General features: G+C 46.4%; 1 protein-coding gene across 1 annotated transcript; it reads right to left on the bottom strand.

Moving 5' to 3' along the window:
• Positions 1–5113: 5113 nt before the first annotated feature.
• LOC144507531 (retinol dehydrogenase 8-like) lies at positions 5114–26864 on the bottom strand. The gene is made up of 6 exons (XM_078234665.1): positions 26664–26864; positions 18337–18498; positions 14829–15008; positions 12918–13011; positions 7898–8081; positions 5114–5532 (listed from the first exon to the last, which is right to left on the bottom strand). The coding sequence occupies exons 1-6, from the start codon at positions 26767–26769 to the stop codon at positions 5305–5307; spliced, it is 954 nt and encodes a 317-aa protein (XP_078090791.1). The 5' UTR covers positions 26770–26864; the 3' UTR covers positions 5114–5304.
• Positions 26865–27936: the final 1072 nt, after the last annotated feature.

Raw genomic sequence — 27936 nt, 5'->3', positions numbered from 1 at the left:
AACATCCATGTACTTATCCAAATGCTTTTTAAATGTCACTATGGAACCACCTCAACCACTTTCTCTGGCAGCTCATTCCATACACGCACCACCCTCTGTGTGAAGAAGTTGCCCCTCAGATCCCTTTTAAATATTATCCCCTCTCACCTTAAACCTACGCCCTCTAGATTTCTTCAGTACCACCCATAGTCTTTATCCCTACCCTGGGATAAAGACTATGGGTGGTACTTTACTTTACTTTACGTCCTCGCTCGTCCCGAAACTGTAAAATCCCGCCTGAGGTCAACGGACCTTCCCATGGTCCACCCCTAGCCCGCTCCGATTCCCGTGGCGGGCGGGGTGGTAAAATTCCGCCCCATGTGTGTTCGTCCTATCTTTGCTCTGAGGTCACCCCTCATTCTCCTATGCTCCAAGGAATAAAGTCCTAGCCTGGCCAACCTCTCCCTATAACTCAGGCCCACTAGACCTGGCAACATCCTCGTAAATCTTCTTTGCACCCTTTCCAGTTTATCAATCTCTTTCCTACAACAGGATACAAAGATAGGTGGAGGGGCAGGTAGTATTGAGGAGGTGGGGAGGCTGCAGAAAGATTTAGACAGTTTAGGAGAGTGGTCCAAGAAGTGGCTGATGAAATTCAACGTGGGCAAGTGCGAGGTCTTGCACTTTGGAAAAAAGAATAGAGGCATGGACTATTTTCTAAACGGTGACAAAATTCATAATGCTAAAGTGCAAAGGGACTTGGGAGTCCTAGTCCAGGATTCTCTAAAGGTAAACTTGCAGGTTGAGTCCGTAATTAAGAAAGCAAATGTAATGTTGTCATTTATCTCAAGAGGCTTGGAATACAAAAGCAGGGATGTACTTCTGAGGCTTTATAAAGCACTGGTTAGGCCCCATTTGGAGTACTGTGAGCAATTTTGGGCCCCACACCTCAGGAAGGACATACTGGCACTGGAGCGGGTCCAGCGGAGATTCACACGGATGATCCCAGGAATGGTAGGCCTGACATACGATGAACGTCTGAGGATCGTGGGATTATATTCATTGGAGTTTAGGAGGTTGAGGGGAGATCTAATAGAAACTTACAAGATAATGAACGGCTTAGATAGGATGGACGTAGGGAAGTTGTTTCCATTAGCAGGGGAGACTAGGACGCGGGGGCACAGCCTTAGAATAAAAGGGAGTCACTTTAGAACAGAGATGAGGAGAAATTTCTTCAGCCAGAGAGTGGTAGGTCTGTGGAATTCATTGCCACAGAGGGCTGTGGAGGCCGAGACGTTGAGCGTCTTCAAGACAGAAATTGATAAATTCTTGATTTCTCGAGGAATTAAGGGCTATGGGGAGAGAGCGGGTAAATGGAGTTGAAATCAAGCATGATTGAATGGTGGAGTGGACTCGATGGGCCGAATGGCCTTACTTCCGCTCCTATGTCTTATGGTCTTATGGTCTTATGGTGACCAAAACTATACACAAAACTCCAAGTGCAGCCTCACCAATGACTTATACAACCGCAACATAATGTCTCCAACTCCTATGCTCAATGTCCTGACTGATGAAGGCCAGTGTGCTAAGCGCCTTCTTCACCACTCTGTCTACCTGTGACGCCGCTTTCAATGAACTATGTGCATGTACTCCTAGGTCCCTCTGTTCCTCAACACTCCCCAGGGCCCTACCATTCACTGAATAAAGCGTACCCCTCGTTGACTTTCCAAAATGCAACACCTCACACTTATCCATATTGAAATCCACTTGCCAACCTTCAGCCCACTTCCCTAACTAATCAAGATAGCAGTCAATACACACCTTCCCTTTTTGGAAAAAATGACTTTGAACTTGTGTAAATCGCATCGCGAGGAAGCCATTTTGTGGCCTTCTTTAAAAACTCACCAGGAATTTTCTCAGAGACAGAAAACCATCAGGCAGTCATCAGAGCAGCTGCATGTAAACTAAGTAGCCTCAATAATAAAGATACCTTGAATGTGGGAGATGGACCCAGCCTGTTCCAGTGTCAATTCAGCTGAGAACCAACTTCTTGGAAAGCATTATAAGAAGCTTCACAAATTGACAATCCTCTGCTTTACAAGACCTTCACTGCAGCCAAAGCATCAACTCATCTAAGAAACTACAAACCTGCTATTAAAGAGACTGAGACTATAATACATTGTATTTTTTCCCCTCATCTGTATTAAAACTATGTGTGAGTGATAGCTTAGGAGTTTAAATGTTTCAGTAAGATCAGGGAAGGTGGTAAAAGAGGTGTGGCATTGTTAGTCAAGGACAGTATTACGGTGGCAGAAAGGACTTTTGATCAGGACTCGTCTACTGAGGTAGTTTGGGCTGAGATTAGAAACAGGAAAGGAGAGGTCACCCTGTTGGGAGTTTTCTATAGGCCTCTGAAAAGTTCCAGAGATGTAGAGGAAAGGATTGCAAAGATGATTCTGGATAGGAGCGAAAGTAACAGGGTAATTGTTATGGTGGACTTTAACTTTACAAATATTGACTGGAAAAGCTATAGTTCAAGTACTTTAGATGGGTCGGTTTTTGTCCAATATGTGCGGGAGGGTTTCCTGACACAGTATGTAGATACGCCAACAAGAGGCGAGGCCACATTCGATTTGGTACTGGGTAATGAACCAGGCCAGGTGTTAGATTTGGAGGTAGGTGAACACTTTGGTGATAGTGACCACAATTCGGTTATGTTTACTTTAGTGATGGAAAGGGATAGGTATATACCGCAGGGCAAGAGTTATAGCTGGGGGAAAGGAAATTATGATGCGATTAGGCAAGATTTAGGATGCATAGGATGTGGAAGGAAACTGCAGGGGATGGGCACAATTGAAATGTGGAGCTTGTTCAAGGAACAGCTACTGCGTGTCCTTGATAAGTATGTACCTGTCAGGCAGGGAGGAAGTGGTTGAGCGAGGGAACCGTGGTTTACTAAAGAAGTTGAATCTCTTGTGAAGAGGAAGAAGGAGACTTATGTAAAGATGAGACGTGAAGGCTCAGTTAGGGCACTTGAGAGTTACAAATTAGCCAGGAAGAACCTAAAGAGAGAGCTAAGAAGAGCCAGGAGGGGACATGAGAAATATTTGGCAGGTAAAGCTTTCTATAGGTATGTCAGGAATAAAAGAATGACTAGGGTAAGATTAGGGCCAGTCAAGGACAGTAGTGGGAAGTTGTGTGTGGAGTCCGAAGAGATAGGAGAGGCGCTAAATGAATATTTTTCGTCAGTATTCACACAGGAAAAAGACAATGTTGAGATACAATGAGGAGAATATTGAGATACAGGCTATTAGACTAGACGGGATTGAGGTTCATAAGGAGGAGGTGTTAGCAATTCTGGAAAGTGTGAAAATAGATAAGTCCCCTGGGCCGGATGGGATTTATCCTAGGATTCTCTGGGAGGCTAGGGAGGAGATTGCAGAGCCTTTGACTTTGATCTTTATGTCGTCATTGTCTACAGGAATACTGCCAGAAGACTGGAGGATAGCAAATGTTGTCCCCTTGTTCAAGAAGGGGAGTAGGGACAACCCTGGTAATTATAGACCAGTGAGCCTTACTTATGTTGAGGGAAAAGTTTTGGAAAGGATTATAAGAGATAGGATTTATAAGCACCTAGAAAGGAACAATTTGATTAGGGATAGTCAACACGGTTTTGTGAAGGGTAGGTCATGCCTCACAAACCTTATTGAGTTCTTTGAGAAGGTGACCAAAGAGGTGGATAAGGGTAAAGCAGTTGATGTGGTGTATATGGATTTCAGTAAAGCATTTGATAAGGTTCCCCACGGTAAGCTATTGCAGAAGATACGGAGGCATGGGATTGAGGGCGATTTAGCGGTTTGGATCAGAAATTGGCTAGCTGTAAGAAGACAGAGGGTGGTGGTTGATGGGAAATGTTCATCCTGGAGTTCAGTTACTAGTGGTGTACCGCAAGGATCTGTTTTGGGGCCACTACTGTTTGTCATTTTTATAAATGACCTGGATGAGGGTGTAGAAGGATGGGTTAGTAAATTTGCGGATGACACTCAAGTTGGTGGAGTTGTGGACAGTGTGGAAGGATGTTGCAGGTTACAGAGGGACATAGATAAGCTCCAGAGCTGGGCTGAGATGTGGCAAATGGAGTTTAATGCGGAAAAGTGTGAGGTGCTTCACTTCGGAAGGAGTAGCAGGAATACAGAGTACTGGGCTAATGATAAGATACTTGGTAGTGTGGATGAGCAGAGAGATCTCAGTGTCCATGTGCATAGATCCCTGAAACTTGGCACCCAGGTTGATACGGTTAAGAAGGCGTACAGTGTGTTAGCTTTTATTGGTAGAGGGATTGAATTTCGGAGCCATGAGGTCATGTTGCAGCTGTACAAAACTCTGGTGCGGCCGCACTTGGAGTATTGCATACAGTTCTGGTCGCCGCATTATAGGAAGGATGTGGAAGCATTGGAAAGGGTGCAGAGGAGATTTACCAGGATGCTGGGAAGGTCTTATGAGGAAAGGCTGAGGGACTTGAGGCTGTTTTCGTCAGAGAGAAGAAGGTTGAGAGGTGACTTAATAGAGGCATATAAGATGATCAGAAGATTAGATAGGGTGGACAGTGAGAGCCTTTTTCTTCAGATGGTGATGGCTAGCATGAGGGGACATAGCTTTAAATTGAAGGGCGATAGATATAGGACAGATGTTAGAGGTAGGTTCTTCACTCAGAGAGTAGTAAGGACGTGGAATGCCCTGCCTGCAGCAGTAGTGGACTCGTCAACATTAAGGGCATTTAAATGGTAATTGGATAAACATATGGATGATATTGGAATAGTGTAGGTTAGATGGGCTTTAGATTGGTTTCACTGGTCGGCGCAACATCGAGGGCCGAAGGGCCTGTACTGCGCTGTAATGTTCTGTGTTCTATGTGATTCGAATGAGATGTTGGGTGGGAATTTCTGGCTGCGATGGTTGGGTCAGTGGACCTTCGCACGGTCCGACCCCCCCCCCCCACCCCCCCCCACCCCCCCCACCCCCCCCCCCCCACCCCCCCCCCACCCCCCCCCCCACCCCCCCCCCCCCCCCACCCCCCCCCCCCCCCCCCACCCCCCCCCCCCCCCCCACCCCCCCACCCACCCCCCCCCCATGACTGAAGCATCTAGGCCTATGACATTTTCACAGTTTGGACGTAGTTCTTTGGTCTTGGCTACCCTCTATATTTTAGCACATCTATTACGTAGATTCCAATCAGAAACAAAATCCGGCGGCTTAAACACTTTGCAAAGGGCTACATTGGTCATAAGTAACAGTTTGTTGACTACAGACTATTCATGTTCAGGATCAGTTGGGTGAGACTGAACGGGAGCGGAAGCAGTTGCAGGTTATAACCCTGATGCAATTCAAACATATCTTAAAGAGAGTTCCATGGTTAAAGAGTAGATTGTAGAACATTCGAATAGACAGACTCCCTGTATCGTCTGCATACTTCATTGTTGTTAGCGGTGTATAGAGCATGTTGGTTTGGTAGCGAAATACTGGCTGTTCCATTTTTATCACTTTGATGGTTTCCTTGGAAGAATAAAATTACAATCGGTTAAAGGTCAATCATTTACACCAGCAATCATTGAATAGAATCCCTACAGTGCAGGAGGAGGCCCATCGAGCCTGCACCGACCACAATCCCACCCTGGCCCTAACCCCAGACACCCCACATATTTACATAGAACAGTACAGCACAGAACAGGCCCTTCGGCCCACGATGTTGTGCCGAGCTTTATCTGAAACCAAGATCAAGCTATCCCACTCCCTATCATCCTGGTGTGCTCCATGTGCCTATCCAATAACCACTTAACCGCTTATTTACCCCGCTAGTCCCCCTAACACTAAGGAGCAACTTAGCATGGCCAATCCACCTAACCCGCACATTTTTGGGAGGAAACCGGAGCACCCGGAGGAAACCCCCACGCAGACAATGTGCAGACTCCGCACAGACAGTGACCCAAGCCGGGAATCGAACCCATGTCCCTGGCGCTGTGAGGCAGCAGTGCTAACCACTGTGCCACCGTGCCGCCCTGGTTTGCACGATTCTTCATGTAAGGGACTTCCTTAAGTTAGCCATCATTCTTGGCATGCGCTACAAGTTGCTGAAACCACAAACCAGTAAGACTTGTTTATTAGTTAATAAGAACATCTTATTTTTACATGCATCCTTCAACATAATTAAATCTCCCAAGGCTCTACATGGGAATGCTACAAAGCAAAATTTGACACTGAGCCACATAAGGTGGATAACCAAAAACTTGGTCAAAAGAGGTAAACATAGAAACTAGAAGCAGGAGGAAGCCATTTGGCCCTTCGAGCCTGCTCCACCTTTCATTTTTATCATGGCTGATCATCGAATTCAATATCCTGATTCCCCCCTTCCCCCCATATCCCTTGATCCCCAAGAGCTATATCTAATTTCTTCTTGAAATCACACAACGTTTTGGCCTCAACTACTTCCAGTGGGAGTGAATTCCACACATTCACCACCCTCTGGGTGAAGAAATTTCTCCTCACCTCAGTCCTAAAAGGTTTAAAGTTTATTTATTTGTCACAAGTAGGCTTACATTAACACTGCAATGAAGCTACTGTGGAAATCCCCTAGTCGCCACACTCCAGGTACACTGAGGGAGAATTTAGCATGGCCAATCCACATAACTAACATATCTTTGGACTGTGGGAGGAAACTGGAGCACCCGGAGGAAACCCACGTAGACACAAGGAGAACGTTCAAACTCCACACAGACAGTGACCCAAGCCGGGAACCAAACCCAGGTCCCTGGTGCTGTGAGACAGCAGTGCTAACCACTGTGCCGCCCATACGCATACAGCTGGAGTGTGACCACCAGCTCAATATCATGCACGACTGAGCAAGTTATCCTGGGAACGTGCACGATGCCCACATCCTGGCAAACCGGGAGTTACCTGGCTTCTTCGAGGGGAACCCTCGGCTTAGGAGTTGGCTAGTGGGGGCAAGGATTACCTGCTGAGTTCGTGGCTAATGACGCCTGTGCGGAGGCCACGGACCGAGGCAGAGGGCAGTTACAATGAGGTCCACTCTGCCACAGGAATGTTATCGAGTGGTGCATAGGCCTTCTGAAGATACAGTTCGGATGTCTGGACCAGTCTGGTGGGGCTCTGCAGTATAGCCCAGGCGTGGTCGCAAAGATTGTGGTTGCTTGCTGTGTGCCCCACAATTCCAGACGGCAGTGGGGCAACATGGTGGAGGAGGAGGAGGCAGAGGTGGGGAAGGTGGCCCCTGAGGAGGGGGCTGAGGAGGAGGAGCTCGTGAAGGACCCGGAGGACATTGGACATGTGGCGGGCCAGGGTGCCACAGGGCCGCAGAACCGGGGAGGCTCCCATTGCCTCCAGATTTGCCACCTGAACAGAGCCATGTCTGGCAGTTCAATCCCCGCCACCCCATATCCTCAGACCTATCATAGTCTCCTTCTCTGAGGAAGGATGTTCTTGCTCTGGAGGGAGTGCAGCGAAGGTTTACCAGGTTGATTCCGGGGATGGCTGGACTGATGTATGAGGAGAGATTGACAAGGTTAGGATTGCTTTCGCTGGAGTTCAGACGAATGAAGGGGGGATCTCATAGAGACTTATAAAATTCTAACATGCAAATTTAGGCAAATCGTTAATTCATAGCTTTGTATGTTATCAATATTTGCAAGTGAATGCTTAAAACCTTTATGTACTAGACCTCTAACTGTGATGTGACTAGAGAATTATTTGATACAAATTGGTTAATGCCAGCAATGACATAATCAACAAAAGAATATTGTAAGAATACATGAAACAATTATTTGCTAATTTTGTGATTCGGAACTTCTGCACAATTACATTTTGAGCTTATGGTTGTCCAGGTATTTCTGGCTGAATTAATTACCTTAGCAACTGTATCTGGAGTCTGTCCCATTGTCATAAAAATGTCGTGAGAAGCAGGTACGTAGGTATCTTTAAAATATTGGACTGTTTCTGGGTCAGTTCCTGGAAATTCTGAGCGAGACACTTCTTCCATGAGTTTCATTTCGAATTCTGTGTTAACTGGACCAGGTTCTATCATTGAAATACTTAGAGAAAAGCAAAATCTGCTGTTAATATCAAACTTGGATGTTCTGAAATTGGTTTTGTGTTTAGAGGGTTTAGGGAAGCAGGGGACTAGCGAGGGCAAATACATGGGGTCATGGGGATAGACTCTGGGTGGGGTTGTGGCCTTCTTCTGCACTGTAGGATTCTATGATTCTAAGCAGTTCCAGAGAGTAGGATTAAGGCAGTGGTGGAATGAGGTCGTGTGTCAGGGTTGGAAGATATACCCTATGTGAGAGTCAGAAGGGGGGGTTGGGGGTTTTGGAAATGCAGGGCTGAATGAGGTATGTAATATAATCCATAGGACCCCTGCAGTGCAGAAGAAGGCCATTCAGCCCACTGGGGCTGAACCATCTCTCTGACAGAGCACCTTGTCCAGGCCCACCCATTTTCCTATCCCCACGCATATATATCTATATATATATATATACTCCACTCACCTGATGAAGGAGCAACGCTCCGAAATCTCATGCTACCAAATAAACCTGTTGGACTTTAACCTGGTGTTGTGAGACTTCTCACTGTGCCCACCCCAGTCCAATGCCAGCATCTCCACCTCATATATAGATATATATAATAGAGGGACTCTACATTCTGCACCCTCTCCTTTCCTTCTCCCCTATGTACTCTATGAACAGTATGCTTTGTTGTATAGCGTGCAAGAAAGAATACTTTTCACTGTACGCTAATACATGTGACAATAATAAATCAAATCAAAGACTGTAACACTACATTCTGCACCCTCTCCTTTCCTTCTCCCCTGTGTACTCTATGAATGGTATGCTTTGTCTGTATAGCGCAAAAGAAACAATACTTTTCACTGTATCCCAATAAATGTGACAATAATAAATCAAACCAAAGGCTGTAACACTACATTCTGCACTCTCTCCTTTCCTTCTCCCCTATGTACTCTATGAACGGTATGCTTTATAAGATCATAAGAAATAGGAGCAGGAGTAGGCCATCTAGCCCCTCGAGCCTGCCCCGCCATTCAACAAAATCATGGCTGATCTGAAGCGAATCAGTTCCACCTGCTCCCCATGTCCCTTAATTCCCTCATCGATCAGAAATCTATCTACCCGTGATTTAAACATATTCAACGAGGAAGCCTCCACCACTTCAATGGGCAGAGAATTCCAGAGATTCACTGCCCTCTGAGAGAAGAAGGTCCCCCTCAACTCTGTTCTGAACCGGCCCCCACTTATTTTGAGGCTGTGCCCTCCAGTTCTGGTTTCCCTTCTAAGTGGAAAGAATCTCTCCACCTCTACCCTATCCAGCCCCTTCATTATCTTATATGTCTCTATAAGATCACCCCTCAGCCTTCTAAACTCCAACGAGTACAGACCCAATCTGTTCAATCTCTCCTCATAAGCTACACCCCTCATCTCCGGTATCAACCTGGTGAACTTGTATAGCGTGCAAGAAACAATACTTTTCATGGTATCCCAATACATGTGAGAAGGATAAATCAAATCAAAGACTGCAATACTATATTCTGCACCCTCCCCTTTCCTTCTCCCCTATGTACTCTATGAACGGTATGCTTTATCTGTATAGCGCGCAGGAAACAATACTTTTCATGGTATCCCAATACATATGAGAATAATAAATCAAATCAAAGCAAATCAAATCAAATCAAATCTATCCAAAGAATAGAATCCACTTCATGAACTTGATTAGGAAATAGTTTATTCTAAAGTTCATTGACTTATTCTTCTGAATTGGACTGACTTTTGTAACTTCTATTTGTATGGTACTGTGGTACTTTTCTGTTACTGTGCTTTTAAAGTCTCTTTTTGGGACAATAGATTAGTGTTTAGCCATGACTCTGGGGAAGTTAATATTCTTAATTTAAAATGAGGGCCTTTATATCAGGAGTTCTAGAACATAAAGAACATAAGAACATAAGAACTAGGAGCAGGAGTAGACCATCTGGCCCCTCGAGCCTGCTCCGCCATTCAATAAGATCATGGCTGATCTTTTCGTGGACTCAGCTCCACTTACCCGCCCGCTCACCATAACACTTAATTCCTTTACTTTCAAAAATTTATCTATCCTTGCCTTAAAAACATTCAATGAGGTAGCCTCAACTGCTTCAGTGGGCAGGGAATTCCACAGATTCACAACCCTTTGTGTGAAGAAGTTCCTCATCAACTTGGTCCTAAATCTGCTCCCCCTTATTTTGAGGCCATGCCCCCTAGTTCTAGTTTCATCTGCCAGTGGAAACAACCTTCCTGCTTCTATCTTATCTATTCCCTTCATAATCTTATAAGATCTATAAGATCTCCCCTCATTCTTCTGAATTCCAATGAGTAGTCCCAGTCTACTCAGTCTCTCCTCATAAGCCAACCCACTCAACTCCGGAATCAACCTAGTGAATCTCCTCTGCACCCCCTCCAGTGCCAGTATACTACCTGCCATCACCCTGTAAACCCACATCCAGTGTATTCCATCTCCTCAATGCCAGTGCCAATATGAATTGCAAATCTACATGATGGCCAGAAATTAAAGCCTGATCCCAACCCAGCATGCTTGGGACTGACTCTTGGGCTGAAGATTTACCATCCTGCCTGCCACAGGAATCGGAGCAGGCGAGGGGCGGACCATGGGAAGGTCCATTGACCTTGGGTGGGACTTTACGGTTTGGGGACGAACTGTAAAATCCCGCCCCTGATATGGCTCTGTCCTCCCTGGAACATCTAAAAAGAAACAGCAGCAATGGACAAAGCCAGAAACAGCCTACTAACCAAAGTTGCTGGATTTACATGGGGTGGGGTCGTTTATCAGGATGAGGTTGTTTCGGGAGATCCACTCTTGGAGTTGTTCACCATCACTGTGTGGTGCTGGGTAACCCCTGTCAGTGCAGTGGCTGTTGTAGCATCACGCTGGATCTCAGCACTTGCCCTGTCATTCTCCACAACAGAGTACCTGTCTGGCAAGATTAGAGGGTTTTAGTTCAGTCGGGCAGCACGGTCGGTGCAGGCTTGGAGGGCCGAAGGGCCTGTCCCTGTGCTGTAATTTTCTTTGTTCTTTGTTCTATACGAACTACCAGATGCTTTGGAACACAGAATGGGAAACATGGGAAGTCTCTAACAACTTCCGTGTGACGAACGTGGGCTTGGCACAGTGGTTAGTACTGCTGCCTCAGAGTGCTAGGGACCTGGGTTCGATTCCTGGCTTGGGTCCCTATCTGTGCAGAGTCTGCATGTTGTCTGCGTGGGTCCCCTCCGGGTGCTCTGGTTTCCTCCCACAGTCCGAAAGACATGCGCATTGACCATGCTAAATTCTCCCTCAGTGTTACCCGAACAGGCGCCAGAGTGTGGCGACTAGGGGATTTTCACACTAACTTCATTGCAGTGTTAATGTAAGCTCATACTTGTGACACTAATAAATAAATTTTTAAATCTCATCTGTTGAATGGCAGATTTCAGTTCTTGCTGAGCAAGTTCTGGACAAATCTGAGCTCCTGCACATCCAGCCTACAACGCTGGGTTCTCAGTTCAAACCCTTGTGCAGATTAATCACCATAAACTCAACAAATGAATGCGCTATCGCTTGGCTTCGGGGATTTGCATTTGCTAAGGAACTAAATAAATTCCCTTTCATCTCTTATATCTGGCTTGATGACCGGAGCTGAAAGGGATGGGTCCACCCTGCTCACAGGATACTGTTAATGCTCTTGTATCCAGCCAAGGGGAGGCGATGGCCTAGAGGTATTATCGCCAGACTATTAACCCAGGAAACTCAGCTAATGTTCTGGTGGACCTGGGTTCGAATCCCGGCACAGCAGCTGGTGGAATTTGAATTCAATAAAATAAAAATTTGGAATTAAGAATCTACTGATGACCATGAAACCATTGTCGATTGTTGTAAAAACCCATCTGGTTCACTCATGCCCTTTAGGGAAGGAAATCTGCCGTCCTTACCCGGTCTGGCCTACATGTGACTCCAGAGCCACAGCAATGTGGTTAATGGGCAATAAATACTGGGTAGCCAGTGTCACCCATGTCCCACTAATGAATGGAAAAAATGGCAAGAGGTGGTACAAACTCAGTTGTGCTTTTCTCTGTGCACCATGTGGCTCAGATTTGGGAAGTTAAATACAAGAACAGGAGCAAAGTTTTTAAAGTTTATTTATTAGTCACAAGTAAGGCTTATATTAACAGTGCAATGAAATTACTATGAAATTTCCCTAGTCGCTACACTCCGGTGCCTGTTCGGGTCAATGCACCCTAACCAGCACATCTTTCAGAATGTCGGAGGAAACCGGAGCACCCGAGGGAAACCCCCGCAGACACGGGGAGAATGTGCAAACTCCACACAGACAGCGACCCAAGCCAGGAATTGAACCTGGGTCCCTTGCGCTGTGTGAGGCAGCAGTGCTAACCACTGTGCCACCGTGCCACCCACAAAAGCCTCTTTGGCCCTCCAAGCCTGCACCAACCACGCTGTCCATCTGAACTAACACCCCCTTTCTTTCCAGGGACCATAATCCCTCTATTCCCACCCTATTCATGTATTTGCTGGTGGGGGGGGGGGGGGGGGGGACCTTTCCCGTCCTGGCGCCACGGGAATCGGAGCGGGCGAGGGGTGGACTATGGAATGGTCCGTTGACCTCGGGCGGGATTTTCCGGTTCCCGGGCGAACGTGGCTGGAAAACCCTGCCCGCTGTGTGTGCAGAGATTCATCTGTGTAATTTCTTTTGAAGAAAGGAGTGCACAGACTCATCCTCACCCTGATCCCTCTCGCTTGGTGTGAACCAGAACATGCCTGCAATTGTCCTTGTTTGGTGGTGCATCCAAATAAGTTTATTTACTCACTATATATTGAACTTCAGAAGTTGGACTGCAAGACTTTCACAAAATCCTTCCATGGCAAACTTCGAGGCAGCGTAGACATCGTTAAAAATGACTCCTGTACAAAAGGAAAAATAGTGTTTAAATATTTGCTTTTGGAAGCTTTGGCTTCATGTATTTTCTGACATCCGTGATTAAACTTTACAGTGCTCTTTATCCCTTGTTGACATTTTTAAAAGTTAAAGTTTATTTATTAGTATCACAAGTAAGGCTTACATTAACACTGCAATGAAGTTACTGTGAAATTCCCCTAGTCGGAGCCTGTTTGGGTCAATGCACCCTAACCAGCACGTCTTTCGGAATGTGGGAGGAAACCGGAGGAAACCCATGCAGCCACGGGGAGAACGTACAAACTCTGTACAGACAGTGACCTGAGCTGGGAATTGAACCCAGGTCCCTGGGGCTGTGAGGCAGCAATGCTAACCACTGTGCCGCCCCGCCGCCCCGCCGGTGACTGAACATAATGGGTGGGACTTTTCGGCCACGCTCACCTTAAATTCGGAAAATCCCGCCCAAGGTCAAGGGACCAGCGCGTGATCCGTCCCGTCTGCCCGCCCCCCGCCCCCCAGCTACCATTCCCCTGGCGGGCAGGACGGGAAAATTCCAGTCAATTAGTTTTTGTGGTGAAAGGGAGTTGGTATTTCAGCGAGTTTGGAAAACTATTTGGAGCAATTACTTTGATTAGATGGGACCACATTGGATACATGGCACCCAACCCAGTGTTTATGCTCCATTTGAGCCTCCTCCCATCCTTCCTTGGCCAAATTCTATCAGTGTAACCCTCTATTCCCGCCTCACTCATGTTTGTCTAATTTCCTGTCAAAACCACCTGTACCAATTGCTTCAACCACTTTGATTTGACTTGATTTTGGTTTGATTTATTATTGTCACATGTATTAACATACAATGTAAAGTATTGTCTCCTACGCGCTATACAGACAAAGCATACCGTTCATAGAGAAGGAAAGGAGAGGGTGCAGAATGTAGTTACAGTCATAGCTAGGGTGTAGAGAAAGATCAACTTAATGCAAGGTAGGTGCATTCAAAAGTCTGATGGCAGCAGGGAAGAAGCTGTTCTTGAGTCGATTGGTACGTGACCTCAGACTTTTGTATCTTTTTCCCGACGGAAGAAGGTGGAAGAGAGAATGCCCGGGGTGCGTGGGGTCCTTAATTATGCTGGCTGCTTTGCTGAGGCAGCGGGAAGTGTAGACAGAGTCAATGGATGGGAGGTTGGTTTGCGTGATGGACTGGGCTTTGTTCATGACCTTTTGTAGTTCCTTGCGGTCTTGGGCAGAGCAGGAGCCATACCAAGCTGTGATACGACCAGAAAGAATGCTTTCTATGGTGCATAGGGACTTTTTTCTCTGGAGCGTAGAAGGCTGAGGGGTGGTTTTATAGAGGTCTATGAAGTAATGAGGGGGCACAGATTAGCTCAATAGTCAACATCTTTTCCCAAAGGTAGGAGAGTCTAAAACTAGAAGGCATAGGTTTAAGGTGAGAGGGGAGAGATACAAAAGGGTCCAGAGGGGCAATTTTTTCACACAGAGGGTGGTGAGTGTCTGGAATAAGCTGCCAGAGATAGTAGTAGAGGTGGGTAAAATTTTGTCTTTTAAAAAGCATTTAGACAGTTACATGGGTAGGATGGGTATAGAGGGATATGGGCCAAATGTGGGCAATTGGGACGAGCTTAGAGGTTTATGAAAAAAGGGGCGGCATGGACAAGTTGGGCCGAAGGGCCTGTTTCCATGCTGTAAACCTCTATGACTCTTTTGAATCTGAAACTAAAGACGGTGCATATATTCCCTATCTGCTTCAGAACATTCAGTATACTTATTGAGAGATTATTTATCGATTGAATTGAAGAGGTTCTGGTACCGTGAAGCCCCATCACACTGCTCATCATGACAATGTGTCCACTCTTTCTTCTCTTCATATCCGGCAGAACAGCTTTCACCATCCGAACTGCTCCAAAGAAGTTTGTGTCAAATATACTCTTCATTTCCTCGATGCTGAGACTTTCGATTGGCCCAATCTTTCCAACACCGGCATTGTTCACTGGGCAAATGGATAAAACAGACAATATTCTTCTGTAATAATCGTAAATGACAGCCTGAACATCTACTTGTGAGAACAGCCAAGTCCTCGAGTTAAAGTCTCGCCCCCAAAAGCGACATTTCCAATAGTGCAAGCATCCCTCCGCTCCGTATGGAGACCGTCATTCAAGATTGTTGTACTGAGGTTCTGGAGTGAACAAGAACAGAACAGTACAGCACAGGAACAGGCCCTTCGGCCCTCCAAGCCTGCACCGATCACATTGTCCTATCTAGACCAACCGCCTGTATCCCTCTATTCCCCGTCTGTTCATGTGCCTTTCCAGATAATTGAATCCTGAATCATATCAAGACTAGTTCTGCAATTGAAATGCAAGGTGACAAATAAGGGGACATCCTGAGGGAGTTGGCAGCTGGAGTTTAAAGCAATGATCCTTTCTTGCTTTCCCAGGAGACGGAGGTTTAATTCTGCCTCCTATTGTGCAAGCAAGCAATTTTTCCGATGTAAAGACCTCTTTAGCTTATGCTTTCAGTTTTAAAGTTTGTTTATTAGTGTCGCAAATAGGTTAACATTAACACTGCAATGAAGTTACAGTGGAAACCCCCTAGTCGCCTCACTTCAACGCAGGGACCCGGGTTGGGTCACTGTCCATGTGGAGTCTGCACATTCTCCCCGTGTCTGCATGAGTTTCCTCCAGGTGTTCTGGTTTCCTCCCACAGTCCGAAAGATGAGCTGGTTAGGGTGCATTGGCTGTGCTAAACTCTCCCTCAGTGTTACCCGAACAGGCGCTGGAGTGTGGCGACTAAAGGATTTTTACAGTAAGTTCATTGCAGTGTTAAAGTAAGCCTACTTGTGATATAGAAACTAAAAGCAGGAGTAGGCCATTCGGCCCTTCGAGCCTGCTCCGCCATTCCTTTTGATCCCCCCATATCCTTTGATACCTTTAGCCCCAAGAGCTATATCTAATTTCTTCTTGAATTGAATTCCACACATTCGCCACCCTCTGGGTGAAAAAGATTCTTCTCACCTCAGTTCTAAAAGGTTTACCTCTTATCCTCAAACTATGACCCCTAGTTCTGGACTCCCCCACCATTGGGAACATTCTTTCTGAATCTACCCTGTCTAATCCTGTTAGAATTTTATAAGTTTCTATGAGATCCCCTCTCACTCTTCTGAACTCCAGTGAATATGTTCCTAACGACTTAGTATCTCCTCATATGACAGACCTGCCATCCCAGGAATCAGCCTGGTAAACCTTTGCTGTACTCCCTCTATAGCAAGGACACCCTTCCTCAGAATGTCCACTCACCTGATGAAGGAGCAGCGCTCTGAAAGCTCGTGATTCCAAATAAACCTGTTGGTCTTTAACCTGGTGTTGTGAGAATTCCTACTGTGCCCACTCCAGTCCAACGCTGGCATCTCCACATCCTGCCTCAGATAAGAACACCAAAACTGCACACAATAAACCATAAGACCATAGGACAAGAAGACATAGGAGCAGAATTAGGCCACTCAGCCCATCGAGTCTGCTCCACCATTCAATCATGGCTGATATTTTTCTCATCCCCATTCTCCTGCCTTTTCCCCATAACCCCTGATCCCCTTATTAATCAAGAACCTATCTATCTCTGTCTTAAAGACACTCAGTGACCCGGCCTCCACAGCCTTCTGCGGCAAAATGTTCCACAAATTCACCACTCTCTGGCTGAGGAAATTCCTCCTCATCTCTGTTTTAAAGGATCGTCTCTTTAACCTGAGGTTGTGCCCTCTGGTTCTAGTTTTTCCAACTAGTGGAAACATCCTCTCCATGTCCACTCTATCCAGGCCTCCCAGTATCCTGTAAGTTTCAATAAGATCTCCCCTCATCCTTCTAAACTCCAACAGAGGGTGGTGGGGGCCTGGAATGCGCTGCCGGGCAAGGTGGTGGAGGCGGACACACTGGGAACGTTTAAGACTTATTTAGATAGCCACATGAACGGAGTGGGAATGGAGGGATACAAAAGAATGGTCCAGTTTGGACCAGGGAGCGGCGCGGGCTTGGAGGGCCGAAGGGCCTGTTCCTGTGCTGTATTGTTCTTTGTTCTTTTGTTCTTTGAGTACAGACCCAGAGTCCTCAACTGTTCCTTATAGGACAAGCTCTTCATTCCAAAGATCATTCTTAAGCACTAATAAATAAACGTCTAAACTGAAAGCATGATCTAAAGAGGTCTTTACAGTAGAAAAGTTGCTTGCTTGCACAATAGGAGGCAGAATGAAACTTCTGTCTCCTGGAAAAGCAGAAAAGAATAGTCGCTATATGAACTTAGAAATGACCCTGAATCTGAAGAAGGCGGCTTGTTTCCTGATGGAAGTCTGGACAGAAACTTGGACATTAAAAAGCAAGCTGATGTGGAAGAAAATGGGAATGAGGAGAACCTGAGCACAATGGTTCAGGGTGTTCAGTTTACAGTAGGTATTCCAAAATAGGATTCTGCAGAACCCAGGGTTCCACAAGTGGCCTCCAGGCGTTCCGTTGAATCTCTGGCAGCCACGTGACACAATGGCGGTTTCTTTTAGAAGCCCCCCCCCAAAGAAAAGTGTTTATCTAAGATGCAGACGTAAGCCAGTTGAAGGAGCAAAGATTCGAGAAAGAACAACAGTCGCAAATTAAAAAGAGACAACTGAAGCCGCCCTCCCGGAGACATTGGCCGGGATTTTATGACCTCACTCAGGCGAGGCTCGTACAATCCCGCCTGAGGCCAACGGAGAATTCCGTTCTGCGAGCCGTTAAAATTCCGGACAATGGGTGGGATTTTCCAGCCGTGCTCGCCGCGAAACTGGAAAGCCCCGCCCGAGGTCAACAGACCATTCCATGGTCTGCCTCTCGCCCGCTACGATTCCGCGGGCAGGTCGCTAAAATTCGTGCCCTTAGTTTCTGATATCGGTAACCAATACTCAGACAGGTTGGGCTCTGAACGGCCAGTCTGATTTCTTTGTTTATTTTCTGTTGCTAGGTGATTGAGCGAGAGAAGGAGCAGCCTAGGAGACAACAAGGTGAGTGGTGTTCGAGGAGTACAGTGGCGGGCAAAGTTTTTATTTATTCATTCATGGGACATAGACGTCGCTGGCTGGGTCAGCATTTATTGCCCATCCCGAGTTGCCTGGGGTTAGTTGAGAGTCAACCACATTGCTGTGGCTCTGGAATCACATGTAGGCCAGACCGGGTAAGGATGGCAGATTTCCTTCCCTAAAGGACATTAGTGAACCAGATGAGTTTTTACGACAATCGACAATGGTTTCATGGTCATCAGTAGATTCTTAATTCCAGATAAGTCATGCTTCATTTCCTTACCCAGTATGTCAATTCTTCTGTCTTGGATACCATTGAGGCATTCTGTCACTGATTCGTCACTGCAGACATCAAGTTGGCTGATGTGTAACGTCTTGTTAAGAGCGTCTCCGGCAGCCTCTTCCAGCTGTCCTTTCCTGCTTAGGTTTCTCATGGTAGCAATAACTGTGTTGAAAAGAACATCCTTTAAACATGTGTATCAGATATTGTGACCATTTACTTGCATTTCCCGACCTGCACTTCCTCTGTCATGCACATTCTCCCCATGTCTGCGTGGGTTTCCTCCGGTGCTCTGGTTTCCTCCCACAGTTCAAAGATGTGCAGGTTAGGCGCATTGGCCATGCTAAAATTGCCCCTCAGTGTCTTCGGATGCGTAGTTTAGAGGGATTAGTGAGTAAATATTTGGGTTACGGGAATAGGGCCTGGGTGGGATTGTGGCCGGTGCAGATTCGGTGGGCCACATGGCCTCCTTCTGCACTGTAAGGATTCATTGATTCTACAAACATAAAGATTTGTATTTCTACAGGACCTATCATGGCCAACTCACATAGTTCAAACTCTTCTTGGAGACTCAGGGTGAGATTTTCCGGTTGTCCTCGTCTCCAAGGTTGGAAAATCTCGCCTGAAGTCAATGGACCTTTGCATGGTCCATGTCCCGCCCGCCCTGATTCCCGTGACGGGCAGGACGGTAAAATTTGCCTCTCTGGGGGGAATTTTCCTGTCCCGCCTGCCACGGGAATCGTAGCCGACGGGACATGGGCCACGCAAATGTCCCTTGACCTCGGGTAGGAGTTTCTGACCTTGGGGGCGAGTGCAGCTGGAAAATTGTGCCCTCTGCCTCCCAGCGCTGCCAACCAATCATACTGGCAGTGGTGTTTCAGTCCCAATAGTGCCAAAAGGAGCGTTGGCCACTGCTGGGACTTGATATGGTTCTTGGCCATGTACATAGCTGGAGGATGGAGCTCAAGGTAAGGGGAACGGCCTCTCTGGGGTCGGTCAGCCTACTGTGGACGATGGGCAGAGATGGAGCTAATGAAGCCTGGAGGACCCTTTCTGCAGGCTCAGCATTCTGCCTCCAAGCCCACATGTCTTGGTGGAATCACCATGCGGTGTGGACCCATCCAATGCTGGTCACACATAGCAGCAGCATGAGGAGAGCCATTCATTTGGGCAGCACGGTGGCACAGTGGTTAGCACTGCAGCCCCACAGCACCAGGGACCCCGGTTCAATTCCGGCCTCGGGTCACTGTCTGTGTGGAGTTTGCACATTCTCTTCGTGCCTGCGTGGGTTTCCTCCGGGTGCTCCGGTTTCCTCCCACAGTCCAAAGATGTGCGGGTTAGCTGGATTGGCCGTGCTAAATTGACCCTTAGTGTCACAGGGATTAGCAGAGTATGTGGGGTTACAGGAATGGGGCCTGGGTGGGATTGTGGTCGGTGCAGACTCAATGGGCCCAATGGCCTCCTTCTGCACTGTAGGATTCTATGATTCTATTCTAATTAGGCCATTTAAGGGTCTCAATTGGCTCACGTCTGTTGGGCTACTGGACTGGTACCTTGGTGCTAGTAAAATACCACTGGGATAAGTAGGCAATGGGTTTAGATCCAGGCCAGAAACACCAAGGTGTTCTATGCAATTAGCATAGACCCTAAGTTTTACATTTGATTTTGACATTAGGGTGAGCATAAGGTGTTTCACACCAAGTATGATTCAAGTTTTTAAAAATTCATTCCTGGGACATGGGGGTCGCTGGCTGGGCCAGCATTTATTGCCCATCTCTAGTTGCCCGAGGGCAGTTGAGAGTCAACCACATTGCTGTGGTTCTGGAGTCACATGTAGACCAGACCGGGTAAGGGTGGCAGATTTTGATTTGATTTGATTTATTATTGTCACATGTATTAACATACAGTGAAAAGTATTGTTTCTTGCGCGCTATACAGACAAAGCATACCGTTCATGGAGAAGGAAAGGAGAGAGTGCAGAATGTAGTGTTACAGTCATAGCTAAGGTGTAGAGAAAGATCAACTTGGTGCAAGGTAGGTCCATTCAAACGTCTGATGGCAGCAGGGAAGAAGCTGTTCTTGAGTCGATTGGTACTTTCCCTAAACTTCTTTCCCTGAAGGACATTAGTGAACAAAATGGGCTTTTCTGACAATGGTTTCATTTAAGAATTAAGAATCAATAGATTCTTAATTCCAGATATTTTTTTATTGGATTCAAATTCTACCATCTGCTGTGGTGTGATTCGAACCCGGGTCCCCATTCGTCAAGATTCTAGATTCATTGTCTAGCGATAATACCACAATGCCATCACCTCCCCCTGGTCAAGTGTGGCTGTCCAGAAATCCCTCCCACTCTTACCTCCAGCCATTGGCGTGTTTGGAAGGATGTTTGGCCGCGTTATGCACGCTCGTTCCTTGGCCGCCAAGTCCTGAGGTGGGACTCGAACCCAGAGCTTCTGGCTCAGAGGCAGAGAGGCTAACCCCACTGCGCCACAAGACGAAAAATGCAAAATGCTGCATTTTAATCAGCTGTAATCTGCGATGTTAATGTACCTTTATGAGTTTTTTTTATCAATTCATGCTGACAGCGTTCGGGCGATGACATTGTAGGGTGGAGAAAAAAATCTGCGGGCAGGTCAGGTGACAGGGATTCATTTTCAGTTTCAGTTTAGAGCTGCAGGTTTTGGGTTTTTGCTTTTTAGAAGGGACATCAAGCTAAAAAGAAGTGTTTTCCCTCTCTCCCTGCTTTTTTTCTTTGGAAATTCTCTTGTTTTCCTGAAGGGTGAAAATGTGTTGTTGTTGGGGGCTGGGCCAGAGTCTCTCTGGTGCTTTGAAATCATAGAAGAAATCATAGAAACCCTACAGTACAGAAAGAGGCCATTCGGCCCATCGAGTCTGCACCGACCACAATCCCACCCAGGCCCTACCCCCATATCCCACCCACTAATCCCTCTAACCTACACATCTCAGGACACTAAGGGGCAACTTAAGCATGGCTAATCAACCTAACCCGCACATCTTTGGAATGTGGGAGGAAACTGGAGCACCCGGAGGAAACCCACGCAGACACGGGGAGAATGTGCAAACTCCACACAGACAGTAACCTAAGCCGGGAATCGAACCCAGGTCCCTGGAGCTGTGAAGCAGCAGTGCTAACCACTGTGCTACCATGCCGCCCTGGACTTTGGGAAGCTGCCTTGTCCTCAAACTGTTTGGAGTGAATCCAGAGAGCTGCAGACTTCATCCAAAGGTCCGAAGTCCAGTATCACGTGAGCATTAGTCTATGCTGTGTTAAATCTGTGAAAAGGGTCTTTTATTTATGGGATTGGCTTGATTGGAATATTGTAGATATCTTTGTATCCTTGGGTCCTGCCCAAGACCGTAAGAAACTACAAGAGGTCGTGAGTGTAGCCCAATCCATCACGCAAACCAGCCTCCCATCCATTGACTCTGTCTACACTTCCCGCTGCCTCGGCAAAGCAGCCAGCATAATTAAGGACCCCACGCACCCCGGACATTCTCTCTTCCACCTTCTTCCGTCGGGAAAAAGATACAAAAGTCTGAGGTCACGTACCAACCGACTCAAGAACAGCTTCTTCCCTGCTGCCATCAGACTTTTGAATGGACCGACCTCGCATTATGTTGATCTTTCTCCACATCCTAGCTATGACTGTAACACTACATTCAGCACTCTTTCATTTCCTTCTCTATGGACGGCATGTTTTGTCTGTATAGCCGGCAAGAAACAATACTTTTCACTGTATGCTAATACATGTGACAATAATAAATCAAATCAAAATCAAATACATTATCATGGTTGTTTATTTCTTGTTTGGGATTGATAAAGGTTCTTGCCAATTTTCTTATTGTACATGCCAACTATATTCATAAATAAATTTTGTGTGATAAATGCTCCCTAGTGGGTCATTTGAATCATACCTGAGGTGAAACATCTCAGGCTTATCCTAACCAAATTCAAACTTCAGGCGGGCTTCATAAAACACTTTGGAGTTTCTGACCTGAACCATAAGAAACCCGATAAAAACAATAAGGACTTGCTATCCAGCCAGCAGATACAACCAACAGATACTCAAACCCCCTGTGGTGGATGGAAGGATTGTTCTATCTTGAAATGTGCCTGACCCCTTTAATCTCCATGTTGATAAGTGTCAGCCCTTTCTCAATGGTATAGCACTCTCACCTCTGAGGTCAGAAGGTTGTCAGTTCAGGTCCCTCTCCAGAGACTTGAGCACATAATCAAGGCAGAGGGAGTGCTGCATTGTCAGAGGTGCTGCCTTTCAGAAGAGGGGGAGGATTTTCCAGCCCCACTCGCCCCCAAAGCTGGAAAACCCCACCCGACGTCAACGGATCTTCGTGTGATCTCTGTCCCGCCCGCTACAATTCCCGTGGTGGGCGGGATGGTACAATTCCGGCCCTGATTTACCTGTGATGTTTGGAGAAATGTAGTTTGTTTTTGGGTGTTTGCCCCACATCGGAAAATATCTTTATTGACCAACTCAAATTGCGCTTGAGAAGGTGGTGATGACTTGCCTTCTTGAACTCAGCTGGTAGGCACGCAAGGCCATCTCAGAGGGCAATTAAGGGTCAATCACATTGCTGTGAGTCCAAAGTCTAGAGTCCCCGCTTGGGTCACTGTCCGTGTGGAGTTTGCACATTCTCCCCGTGTCTGCGTGGGTTTCCTCCGGGTGCTCCGGTTTCCTCACACAGTCCAAAGATGTGCAGGTTAGGTTGGATTGGCCGTGCTAAATTGCCCCTTAGTGTCAGGGGGACTGGCTAGAGTTATGGGGATAGAGCCTGGGTGGGATTGTGGTTGATGCAGACTCGATGGGCCAAATGTCTTCCTTCTGCACAGTAGAGTCATAGAGGTTTACAGCATGGAAACAGGCCCTTTGGCCCAACTTGTCCTTGCCGCCCCTTTTTTAACCACTAAGCTAGTCCCAATTGTCCGCATTTGGCCCATATCCCTCAATACCCATCTTACCCATGTAACTGTCTAAACGCTTCTTAAAAGACAAAATCGTACCCGCCTCTACTACTACCTCTGACAGCTCGTTGCAGACCCTCACCACCCTATGTGTGAAAAAATTGCCCCTCTGGACCCTTTTGTATCTCTCCCCTCTCACCCTAAACGTTTACCCTCAAGTTCTAGACCCTCTCTACCTTTGGGAAAAGATATTGACTATCTAGCTGATCTATTTCGGCACAGACAAGAAGGGCCAAAAGGCCTGTTTCTGAGCTGTAATTTTCTATGGTTCTATGGTTCTATGCCCCTCATTATTTTATAGACCTCTATAAGGTCCCCCTAAGTCTCCTATGTGCCAGGGGAAGAAGTCCCAGTCTATCCAGCCTCTCCTTATAACTCAAACCATCAAGTCCCGGTAGCATCCTCGTAAATCTTTTCTGCACTTAACATGTTTTCTCTTTTCATACACTGACAGACCTGTTTGTATACACCTTTGTGGTTAGACGTAAAACTTCCACCTCTTGCATTTTCTTAAAATCTCAAAAAACAACTTCATAGTTCTATTATTACATTCTATGATTCTATATCAGCCTAACCTGGTAAAAGTGCTAACTTTCCTTTCCTAAAATCTCAAGAATGAACCAGATGGGCTTTAAAACAATCTGGTAGTTTTATGATTATGATTACTGACCCTAGTTTTTATTTAACTGATTATATTCGAGTCCCTCAGATGCTGTGATGGGATTTGAATTTGTGTCTCGATCATTCGTCCGGGCCTTTGGATTGTTAATCTGGTAACGTTTTTGATTTGATTTATTATTGTCACCTGTATTAGGATACAGACAAAGCATACCATTCATAGAGAAGGAAAGGAGAGAGTGCAGAATGTAGTGTTACAGTCATAGCTCGGGTGTAGAGAAAGATCAACTTAGTGCGAGGTAGGTCCATTCAGAAGCTTTGACAAAGGGTCATCTGGACTCGAAACATGATCTCTTTTCTCTCCTTACAGATGCTGCCAGACCTGCTGAGATTTTCCAGCATTTTCTCTTTTGGTTTCAGATTCCAGCATCCGCAGTAATTTGCTCTTATCCATTCAAAAGTCTGATGGCAGCAGGGAAGAAGTTGTTCTTGAGTCGGTTGGTACGTGACCTCAGACTTTTGTATCTTTTTCCCGACGGAAGAAGGTGGAAGAGAGAATGTCTGGGGTGAATGGGGTCTTTAATTATGCTGGCTGCTTTGCCGAGGCTGCGGGAAGTGTAGACAGAGTCAGTGGATGGGAGGCTGGTTTGTGTGATGGATTGGGCTTCATTCACGACGCTTTGTAGTTTTTTGCGGTGTTGGGCAGAGCAGGAGCCATACCAAGCTGTGATACAACCAGAACAAGTGGCAGGGTGGAACAGTGGTTTGCAGTTCTGCCTCACAGCACCAGGTACCCGTGTTCGATTCCTGGCTTTGGTCACCATCTGTGCAGAGTCTGCATGTTCTCCCCGTGTCTGTGAGGGTTTCCTCCGGTTTCATAGAATTCCTACAGTGTAGAAGGAGGCCATTCGACCCATCGGGTCTACACCGACCACAATCCTATCCTTGTCACCCCATTTACCCTACTAAACCCCCTGACACTAAGGAGCAATTTAGCATGGCCAATCAACCCGCACATGTTTGGACTGTGGGAGGAAACCAGAGCACCCGGAGGAAACCCACGCAGACACGAGGAGAATGTGCAAACTCCACACAGAGAGTTACCCAAGCTGGGAATCGAATCCGGGTTCCTGGCGCTGTGAGGCAGCAGTGCTGACCACAGTCCGAAAGACGTGCTGGTTAGGGTGCCTTGGCCATGCTAAATTCTCCCTCAGTGTACCCAAACAGGCACTGGAGTGTGGCGACTCGGAGATTTTTACAGTAATTTCATTGCAGTGTTAATGTAAGCCTACTTGTGACACTAATAAATAAACTTTAAAATTATGTAATAATTAATTCTTTTGGAACATCAATGTGGAAAAAAGTTACAAAAAGATCTGTTCGAAGGGTTGGCACGGTGGTTAGCACTGCTGCCTCACAGCACCAGGGACCTGGGTTCGATTCCCAGGTTGGGTCACTGTCTGTGTGGAGTTTGCACGTTCTTCCCGTGTCTGCGTGGGATTCCTCCGGGTGCTCCAGATTTCCTCCCACAGTCCAAAGATGTGCAGGTTATGTACATTGGCCATGTTAAATTGCCCTTTATTGTCCTGGGATGCATAGGTTAGAGGGACTAGCAGGGTAAATATGTGGGGGTTACGAGTATAGGGCCTGGGTGGGATTGTTGTTGGTGTGGACTCCATGGGCCGAATGGCCTCCTTCTGCACTGTAGGGATTCTATGATTCTATAAAAAAATAGAGATGTAATTCTTATATCTTTTCTCGGCAAATAGCAATCTTCATTTAATGCATTACAAAGTAATATGATAAAATTTCTGTACAATTAGGATCATAGAATCATAGAATCCCTACTGTGCAGAATGAGGCCATTCAGCCCATCGGATCAGCACCGACCATAATCCCACCCAGGCCCTATCCCCGTAACCACACATATTTACCCTGCTAATCCCCCTGACACTAAGCGGCAATTTAGCATAGCCCATCCACCTAACCCGCACATCTTTGGACTGTGGGAGGAAACTAGAGCACCCGGAGGAAACCCACGCAGACACGGGGAGAACGTGCAAACTCCACACAGACAGTGACCCGAGGCCGGAATCGAATCCGGGTCGTTGGAGCTGTGAGGCAGCAGTGTGCCACTTCTAACAGATCTGTTCATATCTTTTTTCCACATTGATTTCCCAAAAATTTAACTATTATGTAAGTTTAAAGTTTATTTATTAGTGTCACAAGTAGGCTTACATTAACGCTGCAATGAGATTACTGTGAAAATCCCCTAGTCGTCACACTCCGGCACGTATTCGGGTTCATTGAGGGAGAATTTAGCAGGGCCAGTGCACCTAAAGTTAAAGTTTATTTATTATTGTCACAAGTAGGCTTATGTTAACGCTGCAATGAAGTTACTGTGAAAATCCCCTAGTCGCCACACTCCGGCGCCTGTTCGGGAACACTGAGGGAGAATTTAGCACGGCCAATGCACCGAAAGCTAATGTTTATTTATTTGTGTCGCAAGTAGGCTTGCATTAACACTGCAATGAAGTTAGTGAAAATTTCCTAGTCGCCACACTCCGGCGCCTGTTCGGGTACACTGGGGTGTGAGCAAAGGCCAGCATTTGTTGCTCTTCCCAAACCTTCGAGAAGATTCTCACCCATACCCCTGCAAAACTGATCATTTTCCGTTGAGCTAGCATCCAGTTAACAAGACACTTACCGTAAAATTGCTTCTGGGCGTCGTTGGCAAGATGTGCAGCAAGCTTTAAACCGATGCCAGAGGAGCATCCAGTGATCAGGACCACCTTTTGCCCTTTGTTTGCCATCTCTTCTTCGACTGGAGAGCCGGAGAGAGAACTGCGAAGGATTACGACTTGGATAAAGCAGATCAGTCACATGGTTAGGTCAGTGAGCTTTCACTAAACCTGTAGACCTTGTGTAACCTTGTACACCAATTGTTGGACGTGCGTCCCGATAGTTTCAGCTTCAGGGTCACTGGAATGTTTTTGCCTGATTCTGGTTTGGTTTATAAAGTGTGAGAGAAAGTTTTTAACCTAATTCTCGTGAAAATCTGTGATGTATAAAGTGCTGAAATATTCATCAGCATTTGTCTAATCCTATTGCTCAAGCTAGTGGTCAGGAATCTTACCCTTCTGTTTGTCCGTGTATGAATCATAGAATCCCTACAGTGCAGAAGGAGGCCATTCAGCCCATCAAGCCTGCACCGACCACAATCCCACCCAGGTTCCATCCCAGTAACCCCACATATTTACTCTGCTAGTGTCCCCCCCCCCCCGACACTAATGGGCAATTTGGCACAGCCAATCAACCGAACCCGCACATCTTTCGGACTGCGGGAGGAAACCGGAGCACTCGGAGGAAACCCATGCAGACACGGGGAGAACGTGCAAACTCCACACAGACAGCGACCCAAGGCCGGAATCGAACCCAGGTCCCTGGCGCCGTGAGGCAGCCGTGCTAACCACTGGGCCACCGTGCCGCCACACATGAATAAGTATAAAATGTCCATAATAGATGTTATATTTAAATTCAAAAGTGTTCCCTCTCAATTTTTGTGATAGGACAATTTCAAATGTAAATGTGGATCTAGAAATTTTTAATGAAATTCTAAAAGTAAGGATAAATGAATCTTAGACCTACCACCATATTAGCCAAAGGATAATGTTGCAACTGATATTCACATTGCAGTTCCTGTTACATGAATATTTTACCATAGTTTTTCCTGAAAATGATGACCCTTTAACATTTAAAGGCATTAGCGCACACTATTTATGTTGGAAGACACTGATCGTAGATTACAGGGTCATGTTATCTAGTTCACTATCAGATAAACATGCTCTGTTGGATATTTTTTGATGTAATTTGTTTTTGGCAGATAGGGCGAAGGTTACAATTTCGTTCAGTGTTGACATATGTTGTAATATTGAATCACTGTTTGCGAGATTGAGAACCTTCCATAAGCAGTCTTTAAT

Source organism: Mustelus asterias, chromosome 19, assembly GCF_964213995.1.
Source record: "Mustelus asterias chromosome 19, sMusAst1.hap1.1, whole genome shotgun sequence".
NCBI classification, from domain to species: Eukaryota; Metazoa; Chordata; class Chondrichthyes; order Carcharhiniformes; family Triakidae; genus Mustelus; species Mustelus asterias.
Note: the sequence above shows the minus strand (reverse complement) of the source record. Positions and strands in the feature narration are given on the sequence as shown.

Coding starts and splice junctions, on each gene's coding strand:
- LOC144507531 (XM_078234665.1), bottom strand. CDS start 26,769: ATGGCAAACAAAGGGCAAAAGGTGGTCCTGATCACTGGATGCTCCTCT. Junction 15,009..18,336: donor CAGAAGAATTGACATACTGG/GTAAGGAAATGA, acceptor CCATTTGCCCAG/TGAACAATGCCGGTGTTGGA. Junction 5,533..7,897: donor CTCCAGATACAGTTGCTAAG/GTAATTAATTCA, acceptor TATTCTTCCAAG/GAAACCATCAAAGTGATAAA.